At 36.0% G+C, this 25106-nt stretch overlaps 1 protein-coding gene across 1 annotated transcript in view; it reads right to left on the minus strand.

The window, feature by feature from the left end:
• LOC103254656 (cysteine and tyrosine-rich protein 1) overlaps positions 1-25030 on the minus strand; it is a 120289-nt gene extending 95259 nt beyond the window's left edge. Inside the window, exons 1-2 of the mRNA XM_021709803.1 lie at positions 24898-25030; positions 22960-23062 (exon numbers count right to left, since the gene is read on the minus strand). Coding sequence (XP_021565478.1) covers positions 22960-23062; positions 24898-25030 — 236 coding nt within the window. The remainder of the gene's footprint in view (positions 1-22959; positions 23063-24897) is intronic.
• Positions 25031-25106: the final 76 nt, after the last annotated feature.

The following is a 25106-nucleotide window of genomic DNA, read 5'->3' on the forward strand; positions in this document are numbered from 1 at the left end:
GCAGTGAAATAATACTAATAGATGACCCTGCTACAAAGTGATGTATGAATTCCTGCAAAAACGAAAAACCCATGTCCTAAATATCAAAAATTAAAAATAACAGGGCTTATGGAAAAAGATAGATTAAAGGCAGACCAGTTAAAATCTATGCAACTTGCTAATCAAAGCCAGCAATGGATCTATATTTTCTCAAGTCTGAAGCTTGTAAAATTGTGAGGACCTCTTTAAAACATAATAATACATTAGATTAACTGCCTGACATAACTCAGCAGGGTAAATGTCTACATGTTTTACACTTTTTGGGCTGCAGATTTTTTGAGCTCCTCTTTATGTGACAACCATTTTGCAATATGTTTTTCCAAACATAGAAGAGCATGATAATATAGTATCTCCTCTAGGATAACGAATTGTAATTGGTTTTTGGTTATTCTTGGTTTAAAAAATTATTTTAGCCTCCCAGTTTGTAAGTGGTGGTGTGTAAATATTTAGGGCTGTTATCAAATTTGAGAAAACTTTCATTAGGTTTCTTTCATATGTAAATAGTAATACTGTATTTGGAAGAACTTGCTACAGATTCTCTTCTGGATCTTATACAATTTTGTTTCTCTGTCACTACCCATAAACTTCCATGCTGTTTGGTTGTAGGACACAATTCAATCACACATTCCTGTTGCCATCTGACCTCTGGCTTTATCTCTTCCCATTAGAATGCTGAATGTGTCAGTGTAGTATGCTTTTGATAACGCTCGGGAGCTATTCCTAGATTGGAATGGCCAGCAATAACTTAACTACATGTGCAAGTGACTATGACCTACTTGATTACTTACTAAACTTAGACTAAATTTATTCACAATTTCACTTCCCTAAGCCGGATCCCCCAAAGGGTGCAGCCATTCCAAAGCCTCTGCAGGACAGGAAATTGAAGTGGAAAGAGACAATGGTCTTGAAAGAGACGATTTAAATATTTTACTTTTGCAAGTGCTACAAAATGTGAAGGCACCTTCTTAGAAGGAAGGGGCCCGTGCAAGGCAGGAGACCTGAACAGAAAGCTTCATCAATGTCATAATAGATCCTACTCTGCTTAGAGTACTACAACAGTAATAATGGGCACCTTTGGAAGTAACTTGCTCAGCTCAGGGAGGAAGCTCACTGTGGTCTAAGGCTGTTTTGGAGGACATTAAAAAGGCATAAAGATAAAACAGTGGAAATGCCAGCTTCCCAGCATCTAGACAATGAAGGTAGATGTGGTTCTTGAGCACAGGAAGAAATGAAACCTGGCAGAAGTCAAAGGCTAAGCAAGGCTGAGAGGGTGCTGGTAGGAATGCAAACTAGTGCAACCTCTTTGGAAAACAGAGTGAAGATTTCTAAAAGAAATAGTAATTGATCTTCCATGTGACCCAGCAATCCCTCTACTAGGAATATAGCCGGAGGAACTCAAATCATTCTACAAAAAAGATACCTGCACACATGTTTCTTGCAGCACTATTCACAATAGCAAAGACATGGAACCAACTGTGCTGCCTATCGAAACTGGATTAGATTTAAAAAAAAAGTGGTACATCTACATGATGGAATATTACGCAGCCATAAAGAAGGACAAACATATGGACTTTATAGCAACTTGAATGGATTTAGAGTCTATCATGCTCAGTGATCTATCACAGAAACAAAGAACAGAGTACCACATGTTCTCACTCATAAGCGGACAGTGAACAATTATAATGCTATAAGAAAATGATTGGCAGTAGTGGGAGACTGTTGCAGGGGGTGGGATTAGCAGTTGAGAGAAATTGCTAGGGAAGGGAGGGGCATACCTCATCAACAAGGGTAGCTGCATAATGAACATTTGTATACTTAACCCTGAATTGTGCTCCACATCTTTATAATAAGAAAAAATTAAAAAAAAAAAAACCTAGAGACTTAAAAAAGCTTTAATTTTGGTTGCTTGTTTTTTTACAAAATAAAATAAAAGCAATTGGAAGACCTCCTAAAAAAAAAAAAAAAAAGAAAGGGATTGGCAGTAGAAGGATCCTGATGGGATGAGGAAGCGGGGACACAGCATCAATAAGGATACTTGATCTCAAACCAGGCAAAGTGGGGACCAAAGGGAGGCCCAGACTTTACCTGTACGAAGACCACTTGTATACTGAATACTGAATTGTACCCCACATCTTTAAAATAGGATGGAAGGAAGGAAGGAAGGAAGGAAGGAAGGAAGGAAGGAAGGAAGGAAGGAAGGAAGACATAATCCATTACTGTCAAAAAAAAAAAAAAGAGGGCGCATTTTTCTGGTTGAGGAGCCAGGACACAAATATTCATTTTTATTTTTCTTAAAATCAAACAGAAACCCCAAAGCCAAAAAACACCAAACAGAAAAGTGGTATTGTTCAGGCTCAGAAACCAAAACCTCCCCAAAATGACATTTTGACATGTTGAACTGAAGAAGAAGCCTCAAAGTCTCTCTGACTTCCTCTTCTCCTGTCTCTCAATTCTGTGTCTCCCAAAGCCCAGAATGAAGTTGCCCTCTGAAGTTCCCTTATCTTCCTAAAGTCCAGACCCACCAAAGGAAAAAACAAAACAAAAACAAAAAACAATGACCTCTGGTCCCTTCACCAAGTTTTCATTGACTGAACTCATATTCAAAAAAGAAAGACTGAAGTCTGTGAACATACCTGGACAGACTTTTGTCACAAACCACTGTCTGTTCTGTGGCCCAAGTGAACTTGTCTCAGGCCACTGTATGTTTTTCAAGCTCATTGAATTCCCCTAAAGATCATTTATTACTGCCCTAAAATCATCTACACTTCCTCATCTCCCCTTCCCCTAAAAATTAGGTTATGTAACCATCTGCACACTGGTACGTGATGAGATAATCACTCTGCAGTTTCTCCCCCTGCATGTTAATACACTTGTAGGCCATTTTGCTTATTAATCTTTCATCAGTTTATTTTCAGCAAGCTTTTAGAAGGTAAAGGGGACACTTCTCCTTAGACCCCCCGTGACAATGTTCAGGTTAAGACTTTTGCCCTTTCCTGTGAAAGTTTTAATTCTATTTTCATTTTGTTTCGGCTCCCCTTGACAAGAAAAAAATCATGTTTGAACCAACACAACTTTCCTGTGATATTAATACTATTCCCTGACTTACCCATCGTGTGTGACTTAATTGATGTAATGGAAGTATTACATCATTAGAGAGGAATACAGGGTAGCTACGAACTCCTGAGGACCCCAGCTGCTGTTCTATGGCCTTCTGAGTATTGACTCATTTAAATTGTGTGGCAGATTCTAACGCTGCCATCATTTTTACACCTCATTGCATTTACATCATTTTATCACCTATTTTTGGTAGTGCAAAGCTTTGTAAATTAGACTACGTGGGGGTTTACTGAGCATTCATTGGTCTCTCCTATCTTTAATTATTTTGATCACACAAAAATGAATCTGTATAGCATTTTATTTTTAATACTCCTGGATATATTTACCATAGTTATTTTAAATAACCCTTTATGTAAGTCTATGGAAAAGTGAAGAAGGTGCAGTTTATGAAATGATGGTTTGATTACATCTCTTAATTTGATAATTTAATAGGATAGCAGGCGTACCAAATGAAATGTTTGGTGGTATAGTTTATTTAGACCAGTGTGGTCCAAGGACCATTTGATCTACCATCTCCTAGTGGAGGAAAGCCAATAAAAATAAAAATTTCCTGCTCACATTTGCACCTGTTGGATCTGAATTTCTAGAATAGATCCTGGGATCTATTTTATGTATTTTTAGTGAGCACTCCCAGGTGATTCTGAGGCATACCAAAGTTTGAGAACCCCTAATTTAAATACTGTGAAGTATCTATTTTACTTTCCACTGAATAGACATAATTGAGGTCTAGTGTGTATAACTGCAAGATATTTAAAAATCTGAAAGTGATTTAAGGAAGGAATAAATATGATAAATATATTTTTATTCCTTGTACGCAAATACAGGCTTACAAGTGTTATTTGAAACAAATGATGCAGTACAAGGGAACAAAAAACCCTGCAAAGTTTTGCAGATCTTTAAATCAGACCATTGAGTAACTGAAATACAGAGAGGTTAGTCTTCTTAATAGCATAATCTGAAAAGTAGAACAGATTTTGCTGGCTTTGGATAAATCGCTTCAGGATAAGCTCTTTTCCCTCATATACTGCCTCCTTCCTACACCTAGAAAGGAATAAATTTCTGGGTCTTGCAGTTCTATGTGAGTGTTCCCTTCTCATAAATATTTAGATTACAAGAAAAAAACCAGGATCATTCTTTTAAAAAGTTTAATGAATTTTTAAAAATGTATGAACATACTTGGGAAGCCTGCCAGTGATTAAAGAGTTTTCATTTTAATATTACATTATTTTCCCTTCCCAAATTCTCTCTCACATTTCATGAAACAGTATATTTCTTTTAATAAACCTAATTAAAATTAATTATTTGAGTCAGTTCCATCAAAAAATTTAATTATTGACATTTTAAATTTTTTGTTTCTTGTGTCTTTGTATTTATTCCATGTCACTTACAGAGCACATTCTCTAGCCAGCAAGCTAAATTAATATTTCTTTCAGTGCTGTAATGAGCTTTTGGTGCACTACGGGAAAGTGTAGAGCATGGGCCCATCTCCTCAAAGATCTCAATTCCTCATTGTGGTGTTTACACATATATGAAATGCTAGAGGCTGTCAAGTTTTTAAAATGGTTTAGAGTTACAATAGAGTAAATCTAAGCTTCCATAGTCCTATTTGCAATCCACTGACATGATTAATAAATGAAATTTAAGAAGAAAGGAACAATGCAAGTAATTTCATTTAACTCTCTATGTAAGGCAACATATACATATTGTTCCTTTTCCCTTGTCCTGTGAATTTCAACAAATTATAAGCATACCTTGTTTTATTGTGCTTTGCTTTATTGCACTTCACAGATACTGTGCTATTTACAAATTGGTTTGTGACAATCCCGTGCTGTCTAATGGTGGCAGTTTTCCAACAGCATGTGCCCACTTTGGGTCCCCGTGTCATGTTTTGGTAATTCTTGCAATATTTCAAACTTTTTCATGATTATTCCAACGGTTATGGTGATCTGTGATTAGTGATCTTTGATGTTACTATTAATATTTTAATTGATTTGGGGTGCCACAAATTGTGTCTGTGTATGTCAGTAAACTTTATCAATAAATGTAGTGAATGTTCTGACTGCTCCACTGACTGGCTGTTCCTGACTCTCTCCCTCTGAAATTAGTCCCATTAATAACTCTACAATGATTTCTAAGTGCTCAAGTGAAAAAAAGAGTTGTACTTCTCTCATTTAAAAGCAAAAGCTAGAAATGATTAAGCTTAGTGAGGAAGGCATGTCAAGACAGGGCCAAAGCTAGGCCTCTTGTACCAGTTAGTCAAGTTGTAAATGCAAAGAAAAAGTTCTTGAGGGAAATGAAAAGTGCTACTCTGGTGAACACCTGAATGATATGAATGAGAAACAACCTTATTGCTGATATGGAGAAAGTTTGAGGGATCTGGATGGAAGATCGAACCAGCCACAACATTCCCTTAAGCCAAAGCCTACTTAAAGCAAGACCCTCTATTCAATTTCACGAAGGCTGAGAAAGGTAAGGAAGCTGCACAAGAAACCTTTGAAACTCGCAGAGATTAGTTCATGAGGTTTAAAGAAAGAAGATGTTGCCGGAACACAAATGGGCAAGATGAAACAGCAAGTGCTGATGTAGAAGTGACAGCAAGTCGTCCAGAATATCTAGATACGATCAGTTTTAAAGGTAGCTACAGTAAACAACAGATTTTCACTATAGAAGAAACAGTCTTGTTTGGGAAAAGATGCCATCTAGGACTTTCATATCTACAGAGGAGAAATCCTGGCTTCAAAGGTCAGGCTGACTCTATGGTTAGGGGCTCATGCAGTCAGTGATTTTAAGTTGAAGCCACTGTTCATTTACCATTCCCAGCATCCTAGAGCCCTTAAGAATTATGCTAAACCTACTCTGCCCATGATCTATAAATGGAACAACAAAGTCTGGATGACAGCACATCTATTTACAACATGGTTTACTAAATATTTTCAGCCCACTACTGAGACATACTGCTCAGAAAAAAAGATTCCTCTCAAAATATCACTGCTCATTGACAATGCACCTAGTCATCCAAGAGCTCCGAAGAAGATGTACAAGGATATTTATGTTGTTTTTGTGCCTGCTAACACAGCATTCATTCTGTAGCTCATGGATCATGGAGTAATTTAACTTTCAAGTCTTGTTTTTTAAAGAAATATATTTTCTAAGGCTATAGCTGCCATATATAGGGATTTCTCTGATGGATCTAAACCATGTAAATTTAAAACTTTCTGGGAAGAATTCAACTTTCTTGATGCCATTTAAGAACATTTGTGATTCATGAGAGGAGGTCAAAATATCAACGTTAGCAGAAGTTTGGAAGAAATTGATTCCAATTCTCATGGATGATTTTTATGGATTTAAGACTTTAGTGGAGGCAGTAACCACAATGTGAGGGAAATAGTAAGAGAACTTGAATTAGAAGTAGAACCCAAAGATATGACTAAATTGCTGCAATCTCATGATGAAGTTGAAAGAATGAGGAGTTGCTTCACATGGATAAGTAAAGAAGGAGGTCTCTTGAGATAGAATCTACTCCTGGTAAAGATGCCATGAACACTGCTGACATGACAGCAAAGGATTTAGAATATTACATAAATTTAGTTGATAAAGCAGCAGTAGGGTTTGAGAAGACTGACTCCAATTTTGAAGTAAGTTCTTCTGTGGGTAAAAAGCTATCAAACTGAGCCAGGCTTGGTGGCTCAGCCTGTAATCCCGTGCCTTTGGGAAGATGAGTTGAGTGGATTGCCTGAGCCCGCAGGTTCGAGACCCGCCTGGGCAGTGAGACCTCATCTCTACAATAAATCAAAAAATCAGCCGGGCGTGGTAGCGCATGCCTGTAATTCCGGCTACTTGGAAGGCTGAAGTGGAAGGATCGCTAGAGCCCAGCAGGTCAAGGCTGTGGTGGCCAGGAGCGGCCACTGCACTCCAGTCTGGGCGACAGAGTGAGACTCCAACTCAAAAAAAAAAAACAAAAAACTGCATCACATGCTACAAGGAAATATTTCATGAAAGGAAGAGTCAATCAATGCAGCAAATTTCATGTTGTTTCACTTTTTAAAACTGTCACAGTCACCTCAACCTTCAACAGCTACCACCCTGATCAATTAGCAACCATCAACATAAAAGCAAAACCCTTCACCAGCACAAAGATCATAACTTACTGAAGGCTCAGATGATCGTTAGCATTTTTAGCAATAAAATAGTTTTAAATTAAGTTATGTACATATTTTTAGGCACAAAACTAGTGTACACAATAGACTACAGTATAGGGTAATATAACTTTATTATCCACTGTGAAACCAAAAATTTCCTGTGTCTCACATAATTGTGATATTTGCTTTATTGTGGTGGTCTGGAACCAAACCTGCAATACCTCTGAGGTATGCCCATTCTTTGTCTTATATTAATATAGCCACTTCAGCTTTCTTTTGGTTAATGTTTGCATGGCATATCTTTTTCCATCCTTTTACTTTCAACTTACCTATATCATTAGAGTTGAAGTGAGTTTAACATTGATAGCACATACTGGGGTGAGCTTTTAAAAAATCCATTCTCTGTTTTTAGTTGCTGTGTTTAGGCCATTAATGTAATTATTGATATATTTGGATTTAGGCCTATCATTTTACTATCTGCTTCCTATATGTTCCCTCTGTTTTGTTTTTTTTTTTTCAAATTTCTTTGATTCTCCTTTTCTGTCTTCTTTCAATTACATGAACATTTGCTAGTGTTCCTTTTTACTTTATCTATTGTGATTTTAATTATATTGCCTTGTAGTTTTCTAAAATGTCTTTTAGTGGATGTTCTAGGAATTAAAGAACATATACTTAACTTTTCATCATCGCTTAAAATTTTATCCCTTAGCTGGAATATAGAAACCTTATCATCTTATAGACTCCCCAACCCTTCCCTTTTATATGCTATAGTCGTGTTAAATATTACATCTTAACCACTTAAAATGCCATCATACAACATTATATGCTTTGGCATTCAACAGTTTAATGCATTTTAACAACTCAAGGGGAGAAAAATAAGCTATAATTTTTACCCATATACATGCCTGTCTATTTTCTTACCCTTTTCTTTTCTTATCTGAAAGTCCAAGTTTTCTTCTGTATTATTTGCTTTATTTCTGAAAAACTTTAGCAATCCTTTTATATCAGGTTTGCTGATATAAGATTTTCCTAGTTTTTAGATATAAAATATTTTCCTAGTTTTTCTTAATCTGAGAATGTCTTTATTAAATCCCTATTTCTGAAAAATATTTTTTACTGAATACAGAAATCTGAATTGACAGTTCTATTCTGTCGGCACTTAAAAAATATGTCACTTGTCTAGAGGCTTCTTTGGTTTCTGAAAAGAAATGAGAAGTTATTCAAATCACAGCTCTCCTATAGGTAATGCATTGTTTTTCTATGGCTGTTTTCAATATATTTTTTTCCTTTAGTTTTCAGCAGTTTGACTATGATGGGTCTGGTTGTGAATTTGGGGGGGCTTATCCTGTTTGAAATTCGCTAAGCCTCTTGAATCTGTAATGCATTTCTTTCATCGAACTTGGAAAATTTTTAGTACCACACTCTTTCTCCTCTCTTCTGGGACTTTGATGGCATGTATGCTAGACTTTGTTCACATTCATGTTGGGTTTTGTTCCACAAATGCCTGCGGCTCTCTTGTTTTCTTCCTCAATATTTTTCTCCCTCTGTTGAATACTTATCTGACTGGAAAATTTCTATTTATTTGTCTCCAAGTTCACTTATTGTTTTCTCTGGCATCTCTATTTTACTAGTGAGCCCATCCAGATATTGTTTTTTTAACCTTGGTTGCTGTATCTTTTGCTGTAAATTATTTCATGTAGTTCTTTATATTTTCTGTTAAATTTCTGATTTTCTCACTAATTTCAAATAGTGTTTGCCCTTCTTGGATAATTTTTATAATGGCTGCTGTAAATCCTCTAGAGAATTCTACCATCTCTGTGGTCTGTTGATTGTCTTTTCACTTGTGAGTTGAGATTTCCTCAGTTCTTTGTATACTGGGAAGTTCTGAATTTTATCCTGGACTTTTTGAACAATTATATTATGAGAATTTGGGTTTTATTTAAGCCTATGACAAATTTTGATATTTTTGTTTTATGAGGCAATCAATTAGGTTCAGTTTGGGCCATAAGTTCCAATAAGACTTCTGTGGTTATGTTTTCAATGCAAATTTTATTTTCAAAACCTTTGTTGTCATGCCCAGATCTGTCCCATGTGTTTACTACTCACTTGCCAAGCTGGGACTTGGGTGGTTGTTTAGCCTATAATCAGTTCTAGAGGTCTATGGTAGGCCATAACCATGCATGTGCAACTTGAGGCCAGCATAGCCTAGGAGTTCACAAGAAATGTATAAGGGTCACTTTTCTGTAGTTTCTCTATCTTGATGATCTCCCTGGGAATTTCTAGTTCTCTGGGACACCCCCTTCCCCTCTTTTTCCTCTGGTCAGCAAAGTGTGCTTTATTTACCTTACTTTTTGAGTAATTCCAGAAATGGGTTCATATCTAGGATTGAACAGTGGAAGAACAGAGAAAAAAAAGCAATGGCAATTTCACTCCATCATCCTTACACTACATCATTCTATCAGAAAGGAAGCGTTCCTGTTTTTAGAGCTTTTGGGTCTTTTGTTTTCATCATTACTGCTGTTCTGCAGTAACAGTATCAGTTGGGAACTGGGCCACAAGAGAAGAGAAAAATAAAAAATATCAGAGTATTCTACCCACAGTCTTTGAGCATAAACAGATCTTGCTTCTTTCTCCAGAACCAGAAGGTTCTCCCACAGCTCTCTCTGGTCATGTCCTGAAGCCCGCTTATTTGCTTTGGGCTGTGTTTAGTCCAGATTGGGGGAAATAAAACTGGTAAACTCACAGTCAATTAGGTGGTACTTCAATCTGATTCTTGTTTTCTAACCTGCTTGCTATTATTTACTTTCCACAGTCCCGAAATAGCTGCCCCATGTACTCTGTCCAGGTTCTATAGTTGCAGTGAGTGGGAGGCACAAGTTGGAATGTGCTTTCTGCCTACCCAGAACTGGACCCAACTTTTCCAACTAAATATAATGAGACAAAAACCATTTTACCACAAACGCAAAGCAAAGTGTATAACGTGTATATTATGCTGGTGATGTAGAGCTGAATCAAATGACATTTCTTTTAGCATTGATAGACCTCTTCTGATCCTTGCTATGATCAATGACTTTTCATTCAGCATACCATATGGCATTTAATTGCTATCACTGAAAATACTTTCAATCTGGAGGCTGTTGCAAATGTAGGTTATGCACAATATCCTCAGAGGCAAGTTATTTCCCTTTTTATTCTTGTAAGTCTTACAAGCCTTGACTTATATTGAGAGAACTGCTGATTAACACAGTTTTTAAAAGGGTTTAATCAGGGCAATTCTAAACTGCTACATGCAAAGGCATGCCCAACTCTACAGAGTATTGTGATCGCTCTGCTGAAATAGCCAGTAGTTTGAATACTGTTGAGTACATTAATTACTGACATATTATCAATAGAGATGAACCTGGCATAAATGCATAACATTTGTTTCTGAAAAGTTGTGAACAAAATAAATCTTGAAAAGGAAATTTTTTGGTACTCTATGATGAATCCTTTTTTGTAAAACATATCATTGCCCCCTGATTTTTGATATCATTCATGTGATTTTTTTCTAAATAAGGTTCATATATTTTTATTTATACTTGATTTCTGGTCTCTGAGTCAGTTTCTCTTTCTAACTCGTAGGTCAGCCTAGGGCAACATGGTAGATTTGCATACCTAAGGCACATGACTTTTCAGGCTGTATTATGCTTTTAGCAACCACTAGGGAGCAGGACACTATACTTAATTAGCTGACTTTGCAGTTATCAGATTGCAATCACATTTGATTAAGAGGGCCATTTATTTCACTCAAGGCCGAGAATGCGCTCCTGGGGAGAGGCAGGTGGGACTCTCCTGTTGATGAAGTCCAGAGAGCAAAAGAGAGAGCCTTTCACCAGAAGTAGCACTCTGCAGCTCAAGCAAAGACTTTACAAATGAACTTGGAGAAGTCACTCCCCATCGGTTTTCTCCTTTCCCTAAATTCAGAAGTTTTATTTATTTTATAAATTTTAATTAATATTATTTTTTTTAAGAAACAAAGTCTCGCTATGTTGCCTAGGCTGGATTTGAACTCAAGCGATACTTTTGCTTCAACCTTCCAAGGAGCTACAGACATGCACCACTGTGCTGGCTTAAAATTTAGATGTTTTCAAAGCCCAATGTCTTCCTTAATGACAGGAAAAATTTGTATAGCTCTTCTAAGTGCTTTCCTGTTCAATGTGTGCCTCAGCCTAAAGATGAGAGAGACAAGTGTTACCACTATTCAGTTTTTTGAATCCAAACATTTGTGATCTTTCTCTGACAACTTCCTATCATTAAAAGTACTTCTTATTTAGAACAGGATGATAAAGAATGTTTCCTGTTGAATTCTAATTGGCAAGGGACAAGTAGGTCTATCTATTTAATGTAAGGATGGGTATTACTTGAGACTGCAACATCAAAGTAGAGTTTTCAGCATTTAGTTAATAAACTTAAAATTCCAATATTTTTTATGTGTAATACTTCAGAGGTTAATCCCGTATTGTTCTTGTTTGTAAAAATAATGTTGTATCAACACTATAGAACTGGTTATTTGCAACCACAGTTAGCTCTTAATTTTTGCAAAATGCAGCATAGAAGGATATATTCTGCTCACATTTTTGACAATGTTAGTTCATATAGAAAAATGTTTAAAGTAATTTGTTATACTTTTCTCTATTTTTGTAAGATTTATGCAAAGGCATAAAAAATTCTTCTTATTACCTGTAAACTCTTTATTCTTTCTCACCTTTCCATAACAATGAATATGGAAACTACAAATACTGTTTGTCTCTGAGTCACAGAAAGTTATTATAGGTTAAATAGCTAAGGCTTTCACTGTAGCACTTTCAGATGGAATCCTATTACACTTTATGAGGTTATCATCGCCCTCTGAAATTTTCATTAGTTATGGGTGTATACATCTTAACATTTTGCATTTGGGAGGCAGCTGGGAGATACAGTGTTCTGGGCCACAGCTGCCCACCAGAACTCTTCCAATAAAATGGAGTAAAAATCACCATGTATGTGTAATTCTTCCCCGTTCAATTTTATTAATAAAACATTTAATCTTCAAAAATTATGGAACTAACTAGAGTTGCATAAAAGCCTGTTTTCTTAACAGTCATAGGCTAGTAGATCACTTTGCCTCACTGACAGAGCACATTCAACCTGGAAACATGACAAGAGGTTGAATCATCATAATAAAATTGGCTTTTCAATTCTAGTTCTTATCATCTGATTACAATTTGTCATAAACAGTGTGATTAGAAAGTGATGATTGCTTCCATCACTACTTTTACTCTGTAATGATACCTAATATGTATTCCAGGAAAAGATGTCCTTTGAAACCAATAATATATTTAAATGATGATTTGATTTTTCTAAACAAACATTTATCCAGATGAAGCATATTAATTTAGAACCACAAAATATCGGGTTTTTCAAGTTTAGAAGGAGGATTGACCTGCATTTAAAGGACCATTATGGATTGTTCAGTTTATTAGGCCCTGTAGCTTTGATGGTGAGTTGGCAGACGGGCTTCTGATCTTCTCGATGTCCTCTGGAGTATAGACTGACAGATGGATGATTTATAAACATAAATAAACTGGTAAATAATAATATAGAGAAAATATAGTACTGTAGCAACATACAGGAGAGAATTTAATCCAGATATAAAGAGTAGAAAAAGGCTTATGATAATACTATAAGAAAAGGATTGTCAGTAGTGGGAAATTACGGGGGTGGGGGGGTGGGCAGAATTGGCAGTGGTGGAATTCTGCCAGGGGTAGGGGGGCATACCTTATCAACAAGGGTACCTGCATAATGAACATTTGTATACTTAACCCTAAACTATACCCCATATCTTTAAAATTTTTAAAAAAAGCAATCAATGCATTACAAAAATGAATTGGGCAGACTATAATTTTGCTGACTCTGAGACCAAGTAATAAAAAACTAAATGTGAAAAAAAAAAAGGCTTCCCCTAAAATATGATGTTTAGGTCTTCATAAGAATAGCAATGAATCTTTTCTTCAATTCATCCCCCCTTGAAACCTTCAGATTTCAGGAGCCACTAGGAAATAGCAGAAACAGGTCAAGCACATCTCATTTTAAAGGCCAGCTTGTTACATAGCAGCTGTGTGAAACTGAACAAATTACTTAACTCTGCGCCTCAGGCTAGGTGCGGTGGCTCACACCTCTAATCCCAGGACTTTGGGAGGCCAAAAAGGGAGGGTTATATATTATATTGCATTTAAAATATGTGTTTTAAATGTAATATATAAATGCACATATAAATAAATAAATGTATAATATACCCAGGTCACAAGGACTATTCTGAGGATTAATGAGCTGATAGATCTTAAGCAGCTGCAACAAAGAACACATTAAGTAAATGGTAGTTTCCTTCACTCTAACAATCCTTGCCACCACCAAACACACCTTCTTTTACAATACCAAACTGCGATTTCTATCTAATTCAGGTAGCTTCTAAACCTGCAATATATGACCACATATAAGTTGAACCGATCTGAGCAAAATCCAAATAAATTGGATTTGTTACGCTAAGATATTAAATTCAAAATGAACCAAAATACCATGAATCCTACATTTTAGAACACAAAAAGCAAACAGAAAAGCTAAAACATTCAATGACCCTGTCACCACAGGGGGTGCACTCAGGTTGGTTAGTGAAGGATATATTAGTTTATATAGAGTCGAAGGAGGCTAGAAGAGCATCTGAAGGTAGAGAGGGGAGAAATCACAGTGTATTCCTGAATTTCCCTGAGATTTTGTTTTTGGCTTGCCATTCTCTTTCTTTCTTTCTTTCTTTTTTTTTTTTTTTTTTTACTAATCAAAATCTCAACTTTGTTTTGAATGACCAAATAATTTGACATGCAAGCTGTAGAAACAGGATGTGTGTGTGTGTGTGTGTGTGTGTGTGTGTGTGTGTGTGTGTGCGCGCGTGTGTGTGTGTGTGTGTGTGTATGTGTGTGTGTGTATATATATGTATATACATATCAGCTCTACTCCTTTCTAGCTGTGTGACCTTGTCGGTTCCCCTATCTTTTCCCTCTTTTCAGAACGTCTCATTCATTCTCACACACCTTTTCAACCAGTACCCCAGGCTTTCTACTTTCAAATCCATATGCGATCTGGAACATTCCACCAATAGAAGGTATTAAAAATGGAATTCATTCACCTTTCTGAATCTTCCTGAGTATCATCCACCCAACCATCTAAAACAGAAACCCCTAGCCTCCTATATCCCCTCAGTCCTCAAGTCCTAATCTCTTCTATCCATACGTCCCCTGTAGCTCAAGACGTTGGCAAACAGCATCAGCCCTTGCTCCCCAAGTGTGCTTGGAGGATGGGCAGAAGCAGCATTGCCTGGGAGTTTGCTAGACCAAGGCAGAACTTCATGTGTCATCCCAGACCTACCAAACTAGAATCTGCATGTTAAGATGTCCAGGTGATTCCATTACAACAATCATCAAACTTTCCCATTGTTTTCTTCCTTTTTTTAATTATAGGAACTTTCAAACATATAAGAATGACAGATAATATTAAATGCCCACAGAGCTTCACTCAGATTTATTACATGTTAACAATTATAATATTAGCTTCAGATGTTTCATTCTTTCCTTTTTTATGAAGGGCGTCTCACTATGTTGCCCAGTCTGGTCTTGTACTTCTGAGCTCAAGAAATCCACCTACCTCAGCCTCCTGAGTAACTGAGCTTACAGGTACATGCCCTGTGATTAAGTAGTAAAATATCAGAGTTGAAGCCTGTTTCCCCCCCCCCCCCAACGCTTCTTCCTAGAGGGATCCACTTGTTACAGTTTATCTGGGACGATCCTGATTGTACTACTGAAAGTCCTGCATCCCTGGAAAATCCTCAGTCCTGGGCAATCCTGAAACTCATGTGTAACCTTCTCTTCCTCATTTATCTACACATTTACCATATGTGCCTGTCTTCAGAAATAATACACAGAATAGTTTTACATGTTTAAGTTTACACAAGTAGTATCATTTTGTACACATTTTCCTTCAGTTAGTACTTTTTCACACAGCAGTACTGTTTTGGAGATTTACTCTAATAATATGCTAATAATATGCACTGAGTTAAATGAATTGCTATATCCATTTCATGATCATACTCTCTCCACTCTCTTCTGATGGAAATGTAGACTGCTTGCAATGTTTTGTTAGTTTTAATAGTATGTCAAACCAACATTACAAATGTCTCCTTATGCATACTGGGAATTTTCCAGGAGATGTATCTTGAAGAGGTAATATTGCTCAATCATAAAGTATATTCATCTTCAGCTTCACTACATGGGACCCAATTGTTCTCCAAGTGTTTATAATGGTTTGTTTTCCCACCGGCAATGTGAGAACTCTTTTATCTTTGCCTACGCTGCTTGCCACTATCAGACTTACGGAGTATTGCCAGCCTGATGCATAGGAGATGGTATTTCAATACTTTAAACTATTTTTTTCCTGCTTTAGTTAACCAGGTGAAGCATCTTCTATATGTTTATGGCCCATATAGTTTTCTGCTCTATGACTTTTTTCGTGCACACACCTTGCCCATTTTCCTACTGAAGCATTCTGTATACCAATCTTTTGTGAATCATAAGAACTGTGAATATCTCTTTCAAGTGAGAGATTTGCCTTACATTTTTATCTAGCAATTCTGTTGCTCCATATATTTAAATCTTTAAAAATTGAGATAGATATTCATATATCATAAAACTCACCATTTTAAAGTGTACAGTTCAGTGGTTTTTAAATACTCTCTTTTTTGAATGTGCTTTTTATCTTTTGTTTTAGAAAACTTTTCTGATATCATAATGCCATTCTCCTCTCATTTTTAAAAAGTTATAAATGTTTGCTTTTTGCATTTACGTATTTAGATTGATAGAGTGGGTCTGTGCATGATGGGCTGTTCTAGTTTAATGTTTATTCTATAGATAATTGTCTTGGCATCATTTATTAAATAATCTATCAATTTCCATTGGCTTGTGATGCCGCCTCTGTTATCTAAAGTTATCATATATGCAAGTCCATTTATAAGTTTTGTGTTCTTTCAGTTCATCTGTGAACCAATATCATACAGTTTATTTTTTATAACTTTATAATAAATCTTGATGTCTGTAAAACAAGTTTTACATCAAGTTTTCTCACTTGATGTCTGTAAAACAAGCTTCTGTTCTTTTTCATAGCTATCTTCTCTTTTTAAGGTGCTTTACTGTCCCACTAATTTTAGGCCCAGTCTGTCAAATTCAACAAAACATGACTCTGGATTTTGATTAGAATTGCATTGAATTTACAGATAGTTCAGGAAGAATTGATATAGCCAAATATGGACATCCTGACAATATTTCCATCTACAATTTGATAAATCTCTTAATTTCTTTAGGTCTCCTTTTCATCCTTCAAAATTTTTATGTTTTTATAATAATAATTCCTAAATGCCATGCATGTAATATTATTGGATTTTGTACTAGTTATCTTACAGTTTTTAATGTTGTAGTTGAGATTTGTTGATACATACATATTACACTTTCTAGTGGGTGTTACAGGTACACAGGAATAAACTAATTTTGTACACTGATATTATATTCTGTAACCTTGGTGAATTCTTAATTGCTATAGTCTGAGGAGTACTGACAATCATATCACTTGTAAATAATAGCAATTTAATGTCTTTCTTTCCAGTTGTTATCATCTCTTTCTTTATTTGTCTTGTTGATTGCAGTGGCCAGGACTTCCAGTACATACAATGCTGAATAGACATGGTGATAGACACTAGTTTGTCTTATTGTTGTCTTCAAAAGGAAGGATTATTACTCATATCATTGAGCATAGTGGTTGTAATTAGGTGAATTTTTAAAAGATATTAAAAATTTTCCTTCTATTTCTAGTTTGCTAAGTGTTTTAATTATGAATGTGGATTTTATCAATTGCTTCGCCTTTTGAAATTGATCTTAATTACTCTTTTTAAAGATGCCGTCCCAGCACTCTAAAGTCAGAATAAAAGCTTTTCGTCTCTGATTCCGTTGCATTTGGTACTTTCCGTAGCAGGTTAAACTATCTGCTTGTATGTGTCCCTGGTAGCTTCTAAGTAATTCAAGAGCAGGAACGCCCATGTTTCATTTATGACTATATCCCCCAGTAGCTGCTATAGCTCATAGAATATTGCACATATGTGTAGAACTAAATTGTTGAGAATATGTTATAGAAACTTCATTTTTCCCTCCTACATACATATTATGTTTCTGACAATTAGGTTTAATTTACAAAGACAATTAGAACTAAAGTAGAACCAGACTAAAAATTTGAACTAGAAGTTTTAGATATCTACACATTTATATTTGCTCTTAATAAAATAACCAATAAAATATAAATTTATGTCTTGTGAGAAGCACTGGCTTTCTTATATCAAACATAAGTTTGTAGTTACATTTTATATCAAGTTCATATTTACTTTAACATCATATTAGTTACTTATCTTTATGTTATTATTAAGATAAAAATAAGACTCCCACAAACTTTGATTTGTTCAGTTTGTACTTTTTAGAGATTTTTTCATAGCTAAGTACTGAGATTATTTTCTCTAATTTAAATGTTTTCACAAATGCCAAAACCCTTTTAAAATATATTATGTTTCTGTCAGTGTTTGAACAGCCTCACGTGTTTAATCCAGAACACTAAGCTACTTAATGATCATAGGACCTCAAATGTCATATGAAAATATGAAACCTTTATCTTTTAACTGAATTCTGCTTTCATGCATAGCATGGTTCTAAAATCACAGTTGTGATATTTATTAGCTGTCTTTGCAAAACCATGGGTAATACATCTTTCACATTTCATTGAGAAGAAAAGAAATTTAATCCCATCAGGATCTCCATTATTAGCTCTTCCTCTTGAGTTTTGTCCTGTGGGGATTTTATGTTGGCCAGATGGTGCTCTGAAGAATCTTTAGACTGATCAACATTTTACAGTGGCAAAGTGAAAAAGCAAAAATCCATTTTTGAGTTAGGGGACTAAATTTTATATGTTGTCATCTTGCCTCACTGTGTCCATACTAGTCAATATTTGATTCTAATTCAACATTGTACAGTTATTCTCTTACATGGTAGAGCAACTTCGTCTTCATTTACTTTGGAAAAGCCCTGTTTTTCATTTGTTCTATTGGACAACTGTAATTAGTCACTTAACTGAAATCTCTATTCTCTTGAATTCTACCAATTCTAAAGATTACTCTACAGACCATATCTTTATGTTGGATCTATTCTCTGAGGAATGTCAATTAAATTTCATCAGAGGCAAAAATTTAAATATCTCTTTCCATATTCATTACAGAATATTTATCTTCCATGAAGCAGTGTTGCCAAATGAAATGTTTGAGAATCAACCTGGGGGAAATTATTTATTTCTCAAATTGACCCAATTCTCACTTTTAAACATCTTGAGGCTTCTAATCTTCAAGTAGTTACCCTTATGGCCAAAAATATTTTAAATGGATAATAATTCCAAGGTCACAAATTCTGTCATAAATACTTCTAAACAATGTAACATTTCAAAGTGTGCATTCCAAAGCTTTCTTCTATGGAATAAATAAGATCAATCTTCACTTAGAATCTTCTCACTCTTGTCCGTTGTCTTAATGGAGTCTATGAAAGTATCCCTTCTATTATATATAAAGCCACATATCTTATTTCCAGAAAAGTACTCAATTATTTTTGGTTTTGGTAGGCATGACCAAAAAAAGTATGCCAGTAAGGATCTATCGCTTGTCTTATCTATGTATTCCTACATTATATTCAAAGTTTACCCTTCCTGCTCTAGCTACATAAACAATAGAGGTTTTCCCAAGCTTATTATTTCCTTTCTTATATCTTTGCCTTTGTATGTCAGAGTCTCTCTGTCTGGAAAGCATTTCCCTTTCTTCACTCTCTATTTATGTAAATAGTTACTCTTCCTTCAAAACTCTGATCAAATTCCATGTTTATGTCGATTTCCCTAAACATTTCTTTCTAAACACACACACACACACACACACACACACACACACACACACACACTCACGACTTTGCTGTATTTTCTCTTTTCAGTCTTCTAATAATACTTCATAATCCGTTTTTTAAAATTAAATCATTTGTCTATGTTCTCTCTCTACTCTTACTAGTTTTTGGGACTTGGAAATCAGAGTGCATCATTTATTCATCTTTTGATCCCAGGATCTAATCCAGCACTGCCATAGTAACAAGCACTTAAAGTACATTTATAAATAGTTAATTGAATTAAATATGTGGGATACTGTAAAAATTATTCTTAAATTCTGGAAGATAACACTATAGTGATACTTATATTGAAGTCAGTATCTAAGATCACAATAACCAAAAGTAGATATGCTATTTTTTTAAGTATAAAGTTTTCATGAAACAGAAATAAAACTTAAAATTCCTAATAAAAATAAGCAAAAAAGGAGGGTAGGGAATCTGAATTTATTTGCCAAAATTAACTCATATTTAAGATAGAAAACATCTAAACCAGGTGAAGAACTGAGTAAGACTTTTTAACTAAAAGATACATTAAAAGCAGCTCCTGTGATTGCTTTATAAACAACTCTTAATATTTTGAAACATCAAGGGAAATTGAAGTGAAGAGAATTAAGAGCTAACCATCTCTACTCAACTCTATTTTTGTGGTTGACTAGGATGAGGCCTCAGGAAGGGGAGTCAAGTAGACCTAACATTAACAATTTACCAACAGTCTAAAATGGGCCAAATTATATTTTGCACTTTTTTTTGGTCCTCTTTAAACAGTGCCAACATCCTTATTTTGACAAACAAAAATATAAACCAAATTATAAAATTATTCATTAATATTACATGACATTTCATTGTGCTTACAACTTTCCTGATAACCACAAAGACTGAACTTTTGTTAAGACAATTACAACGATTTCACAAAAAAATGTGCCTGGAAGCTTGAGAGAAAGGAAAGCATAGTTGATGAGTTTCAAAGCAGAAATATTTGAAAACATGCACATGAAAGAATTCTTGTAAGCATTCTCTTGGATTTAGTCCTTTTCTCTTTCTACCTACTGCACCTCCACTCCCCTTCAACTTCAAAAAAATAAGCTTTGGGTGGAGTTAAGAACTCTTTTCAAATGTTAAACAATAACTGGAAATCCTGAAAATGTATTCTTCTTCATCCAGTGGGAAAACATTTTAAAATCTCCCTCCCTTTTTATTTTTTTGCTAAGAATTGTTTGCATGAGATTTACTCAGTGGTTGGTATTTTGAACAGAAAGCTCAGTTTTAACTGCCTGAAATTTAGTGCCATCTGTGTTTATTTTTTTCTTCCAAAACACAATTCTTTTTTTAAAAAAAATGTAACAAATACATAGTACCAATAACCCAGATAAATGTGTCAACTCAAATAATTCTTCACTTTAACCAATAGTGCAACTCGTCAAAGATCTAGAACATATACCATAAAAATGTGAATTCCATTACAAATGTAAATCATATTAAGCATATTTACGAATTCAAATAATTTTAAATATTCTGACATACATAACTATGTGTTTTATATCTATTTGCCAGAGTAGAGGTAGCTATGGAGTGAGGACCAGGGGCACATTGCCCGCCACAATGTATTGATGCTCGCAGAATGGGCCAGGCCAGAGGCAATCACTTTGACCTCAAGTTCCCTAACTCCATACTACCTGCTGGATGTACTCACGCCTCTACCTTGGTTGGCAGTATCTGGCCTGTGGAAACCACTTGAAATTAAAGTTTAAATTTATTCATAATGCATTTTAAATTGTTTTAATTACTGTGAAGTAATATGTAACCATACATATCATTACATATTTATATTTGAGCTGATAAATCATTACATATTTATATTTGAGCTGATAAATTTCTGTAAAAAAATCATTCTGAAAGTTTTTAACTGGAGAGTTGGGCTTAATCTCTTTTTCATCAAGTAATCCATGAAGAAAAATTCAAACATTTTATTTAAAGCTTATTTGCATCTCAAAGAATGCTTAAATTCCATATATCATTTTTTATTATAGCCTGACATTTCTTTCATAGCTATGATAGTGTTTGAAAGTACTCCAAAGTATGTGTGTGTGTGTGTGTGTGTGTGTGTGTGTGTGTGTGTGTGTGTGTGTTGCTGTATTAAAATACATGTTCTTTAATATCAGCCCCAACACTGATCCTAGAAAGTTTACGTGGTACCAGGTTTTCTATTCCTAGGACGTGGATGATGTGTTATAAGTCATTTCAATGGACATATCCCTAAAATAGCTGGACACATAGGATTTAGCACCTAATGTTTCCTGTTTCCACTAGAGCCTTCACAGGGCATGAGTTAAGCTGAACTGTTTGGGAACACAACATGTCCCAAGTCATCCTGACACTCACTTGAAAAACAAAAACAGAAGAGGACAGAGGCACGACTGCTGCTGCTGTCTGAAAGTCATGGGGATTTGACTCAAGAAATTCTTATGTTCTGAGTATTCTACCTTTTATTTCTCAGCTGGATGTTCCTCTGTGGAGGAGCAGACAAGTGTACACTTTTCCAGACAACAATCCTGAAAGCAGGTCCTGCTTTTCCATTTCCTTTTGCCCAGAAGCAGGTCTAAAATAAATTCTTAATTTGTGATGAGGATGTGCTTAACCCACTCTATGTGTATACATTTATTTTGTGTGTGTGTGCGTGCACTTTGCTATTTATCACTTTACATTATTCATACCTAGCGTTCCTTGGACTCTACCCTTGTCTCCAGAAGTTGCTTTAAATGTGTTATGTGAGAACTGACATTTTATATCTCAACTATTTTTTTTTCATAACCTCTCTTTTCCCTGACATTTGCAGGGCACATTAAATTAATATACAATAACAAAATAAACCAGCCATAATTAATTAACAAATTTTAACTTAGAAATCCTTCACCATGCTGGGTGCAGTAGCTCGCACCTGTAATCCCTGCACTTTGAGACACTGAAGTGAGAGGATTGCCTGAGATCAGGAGTTTGAGACCAGCCTGGGCAACAAAGTGAGACTTTGTCCGATGAATGGATAGATAGATAGATAGATAGATAGATAGATAGATAGATAGATAGATAGATAAGCAGGCAAGTCAGACTTGGCGGCATGCTCCTTTAATCCTAGTTACTTGGAAGGCTGAGGCAGAAGGATTGCCTAAGCCTAGCAGGATGTGGCTATGGTAGCTGTGATTGTGATTGTGCCTGGGTGACAGACTGAAATTCTGACTCAAAAAAAAAAAAAAAGAAAGAAAAAAGAAATTCTCCAACAATACAGCACTGACGATGTTAAAAAAAAATTAATAGTATGATGTCTACTTAAAATATTATTACAGTACACAAAATTAAACAATAAATTTTTTAGCTCTCTTCTAATAAGTGCAGTTTATTTTGTTTACTAATGTGCACATTTTGTCAAATAATGCAACACATTAAAGAGTGATGAATATTTAACATCTCCAAGAAAGATTTCATATCAATAACCAATCTTAAAATATCTTGCCCACACTTATCACTTAGTACTCTCTGAAAACATAACTGTACAAGGAAAATGCATTCAAACTGTATTGCCAAATTTGACTAATACTCACGAGAGGATGTTCCCAATGTAAGCATAGTAGGAGCAACAGTAGGGCGTCGTTCCATCACAGCAATAAGATCTGCAGTCTTTGCCACACTGAGCAAGGCAGTCATCTACAAAATAAAAAATCACGTATGAGCAGTTTCAGAAAAAAATAAAATGACAGTTTCAGAAAAAATTATTCTATTTCACATCTTTTTTTTTTTTTTTTTGACTTGGAGTCTCACTCTGTCACCCAGACTGGAGTTTAGTGGCCACTCCCGGCCACTGCAACTTCGACCTGCTGGACTCCGGCAATCCTTCCGCCTCAGCCTTCCAAGTACAGCCTTCCAAGTACATCTGGAACTACAGGCACATACTACCACGTCCGGCTAATTTTTTATTTATTGTAGAGTTGAGGTCTTGCCAAGTTGCCTAGGCGGGTCTTGAACCCTCAGGCTCAGGCAATCCATTCACCTCAGCCTCCCAAATCGCTGGGATTACAGGCTGAGCCACCGAGCCCGGCCTCTATTTCACATCTTAACCAACTACCACTCTTTGGTACATTTATATCTTCATTTTCATGTTCAGAATTCTAAAACATTTGTAAGGGCCTAGATTAGCCTCTCTTCCTCATTAGACTCTAACTTGGCAAAGGCAAAGGTCATTCTTGAATCTTCTACACTGAGCACTATAATTAGTAATCTGGATTGGCTGAATGAGACAAGGGAAGAAAGAATGAAAGAATGAGTCAACTCATCAGCCATTTAATATAAAAACAATAGAGTTTTTATAATTATTTGAAAATTATAAAATCTTTTGACTTCAGGGTATTATATTCTCAATTAATCTCAATTACTGACATGGGTAATACCAAAGAAGGATAATTTCAAGATAATGTATATTTTCCATGCTAATGCATTGTATACTTTTCTTTTTATACCATTTTTTACCTTCATAATTACAGTTTGTATATATCTGGTAACACAAATGAATCCGCATCCTGTCAACCCATTTGAATTGTATGATGATGAGTTAGTTCTAGAAAGACGTTTCCATAGGTAATTAATTTGTAAATAATTAAGAGTTTATTTAACATCAGATTGAAGAATCAATATACTGCAAACACACCATGTGAAGGGGGAAGTAAACTAATTTGGTGGGCAAGCAGAATCAAGTTACTATTTTTTCTACATTTTTTTTTTTAGCAAGAAATGTTATTCTAAAAATATTGAATAAGAATCACCCTAACGTTTAAAAGTTCTTTATTCCACCTAGATGATTTATATTTAACAAGTTAAGGTTACCATTGAGTTATAAGTAGTAATATAGGCCAGGTGCCAGAAGAGCACATCTGTAATCCCAGCACTTTGGGAAGCTGAGGTAGGAGGATCACTTGGGTCCAGGAGTTTGAGACTAGTTTGGGCAAAATAGTGAAACCTCATCTATACAGAGAGTAAAAAAAAAAAAAATTAGCCAGTGTGATGATGCACAACTTGTAGCCTCAGCTATTCAGGAGGCTTATGCAAGAGGATAGCTTGAGCCCAGGAGTTGGAGCACTGCATTCCAACCCGAGCAACAGAGTAAGACACTGATTAAAAAAAAAAACGAGCAGTAGTATAAATTATGAGGGATATGTGAGTTGCAGGTAAATGATTAAGAAAACATTAAGCAAGGGGGCGGGGCAAGATGGCGACCTGGCAACCCGGTGTCTGAAGCCCTCTGCAAGGGAGATCTGCAGTGGGTCTCTGACTCTCGCCCCCGGGAGGCTGGGGACCCCAGCATTGCAGCCTACTCCTCAAACAGAGCTCGGCCATCGCTATCACTGGAACATCGCAAGGACTGGACATTTTTACTGCATCGTCCTCTCCCGCTGCTGCCGCAGCCCCTCCCCCCACCAGCGCTCCCGCCGCCGCCGCCGCTGTCACCGCGCCCGCCGCGGCCTCTGGCACGGGTAGCTCATCACAACCCGGCCGGAGGAGATCCACATCAAACCGCTTCAGGGAAGATCTGCTGGGATCGCTGCCACCGCTCCTGCGACGGAGACTGTCCTGCCCACCCGGCGCGGGGCTCCTGTTGCCTGCTCGGAGGCAGGCAGGCATCTTGTTCCTGTCCGGCCCCACCCCCTCTGGGGCGAGCAGATGAAATACCACCACCTGCTGGCGATTCAAGGTAACA

Source organism: Carlito syrichta, unplaced genomic scaffold, assembly GCF_000164805.1.
Source record: "Carlito syrichta isolate Samal-C Ts95f unplaced genomic scaffold, Tarsius_syrichta-2.0.1 Scaffold287280, whole genome shotgun sequence".
Classification (NCBI taxonomy): domain Eukaryota; kingdom Metazoa; phylum Chordata; class Mammalia; order Primates; family Tarsiidae; genus Carlito; species Carlito syrichta.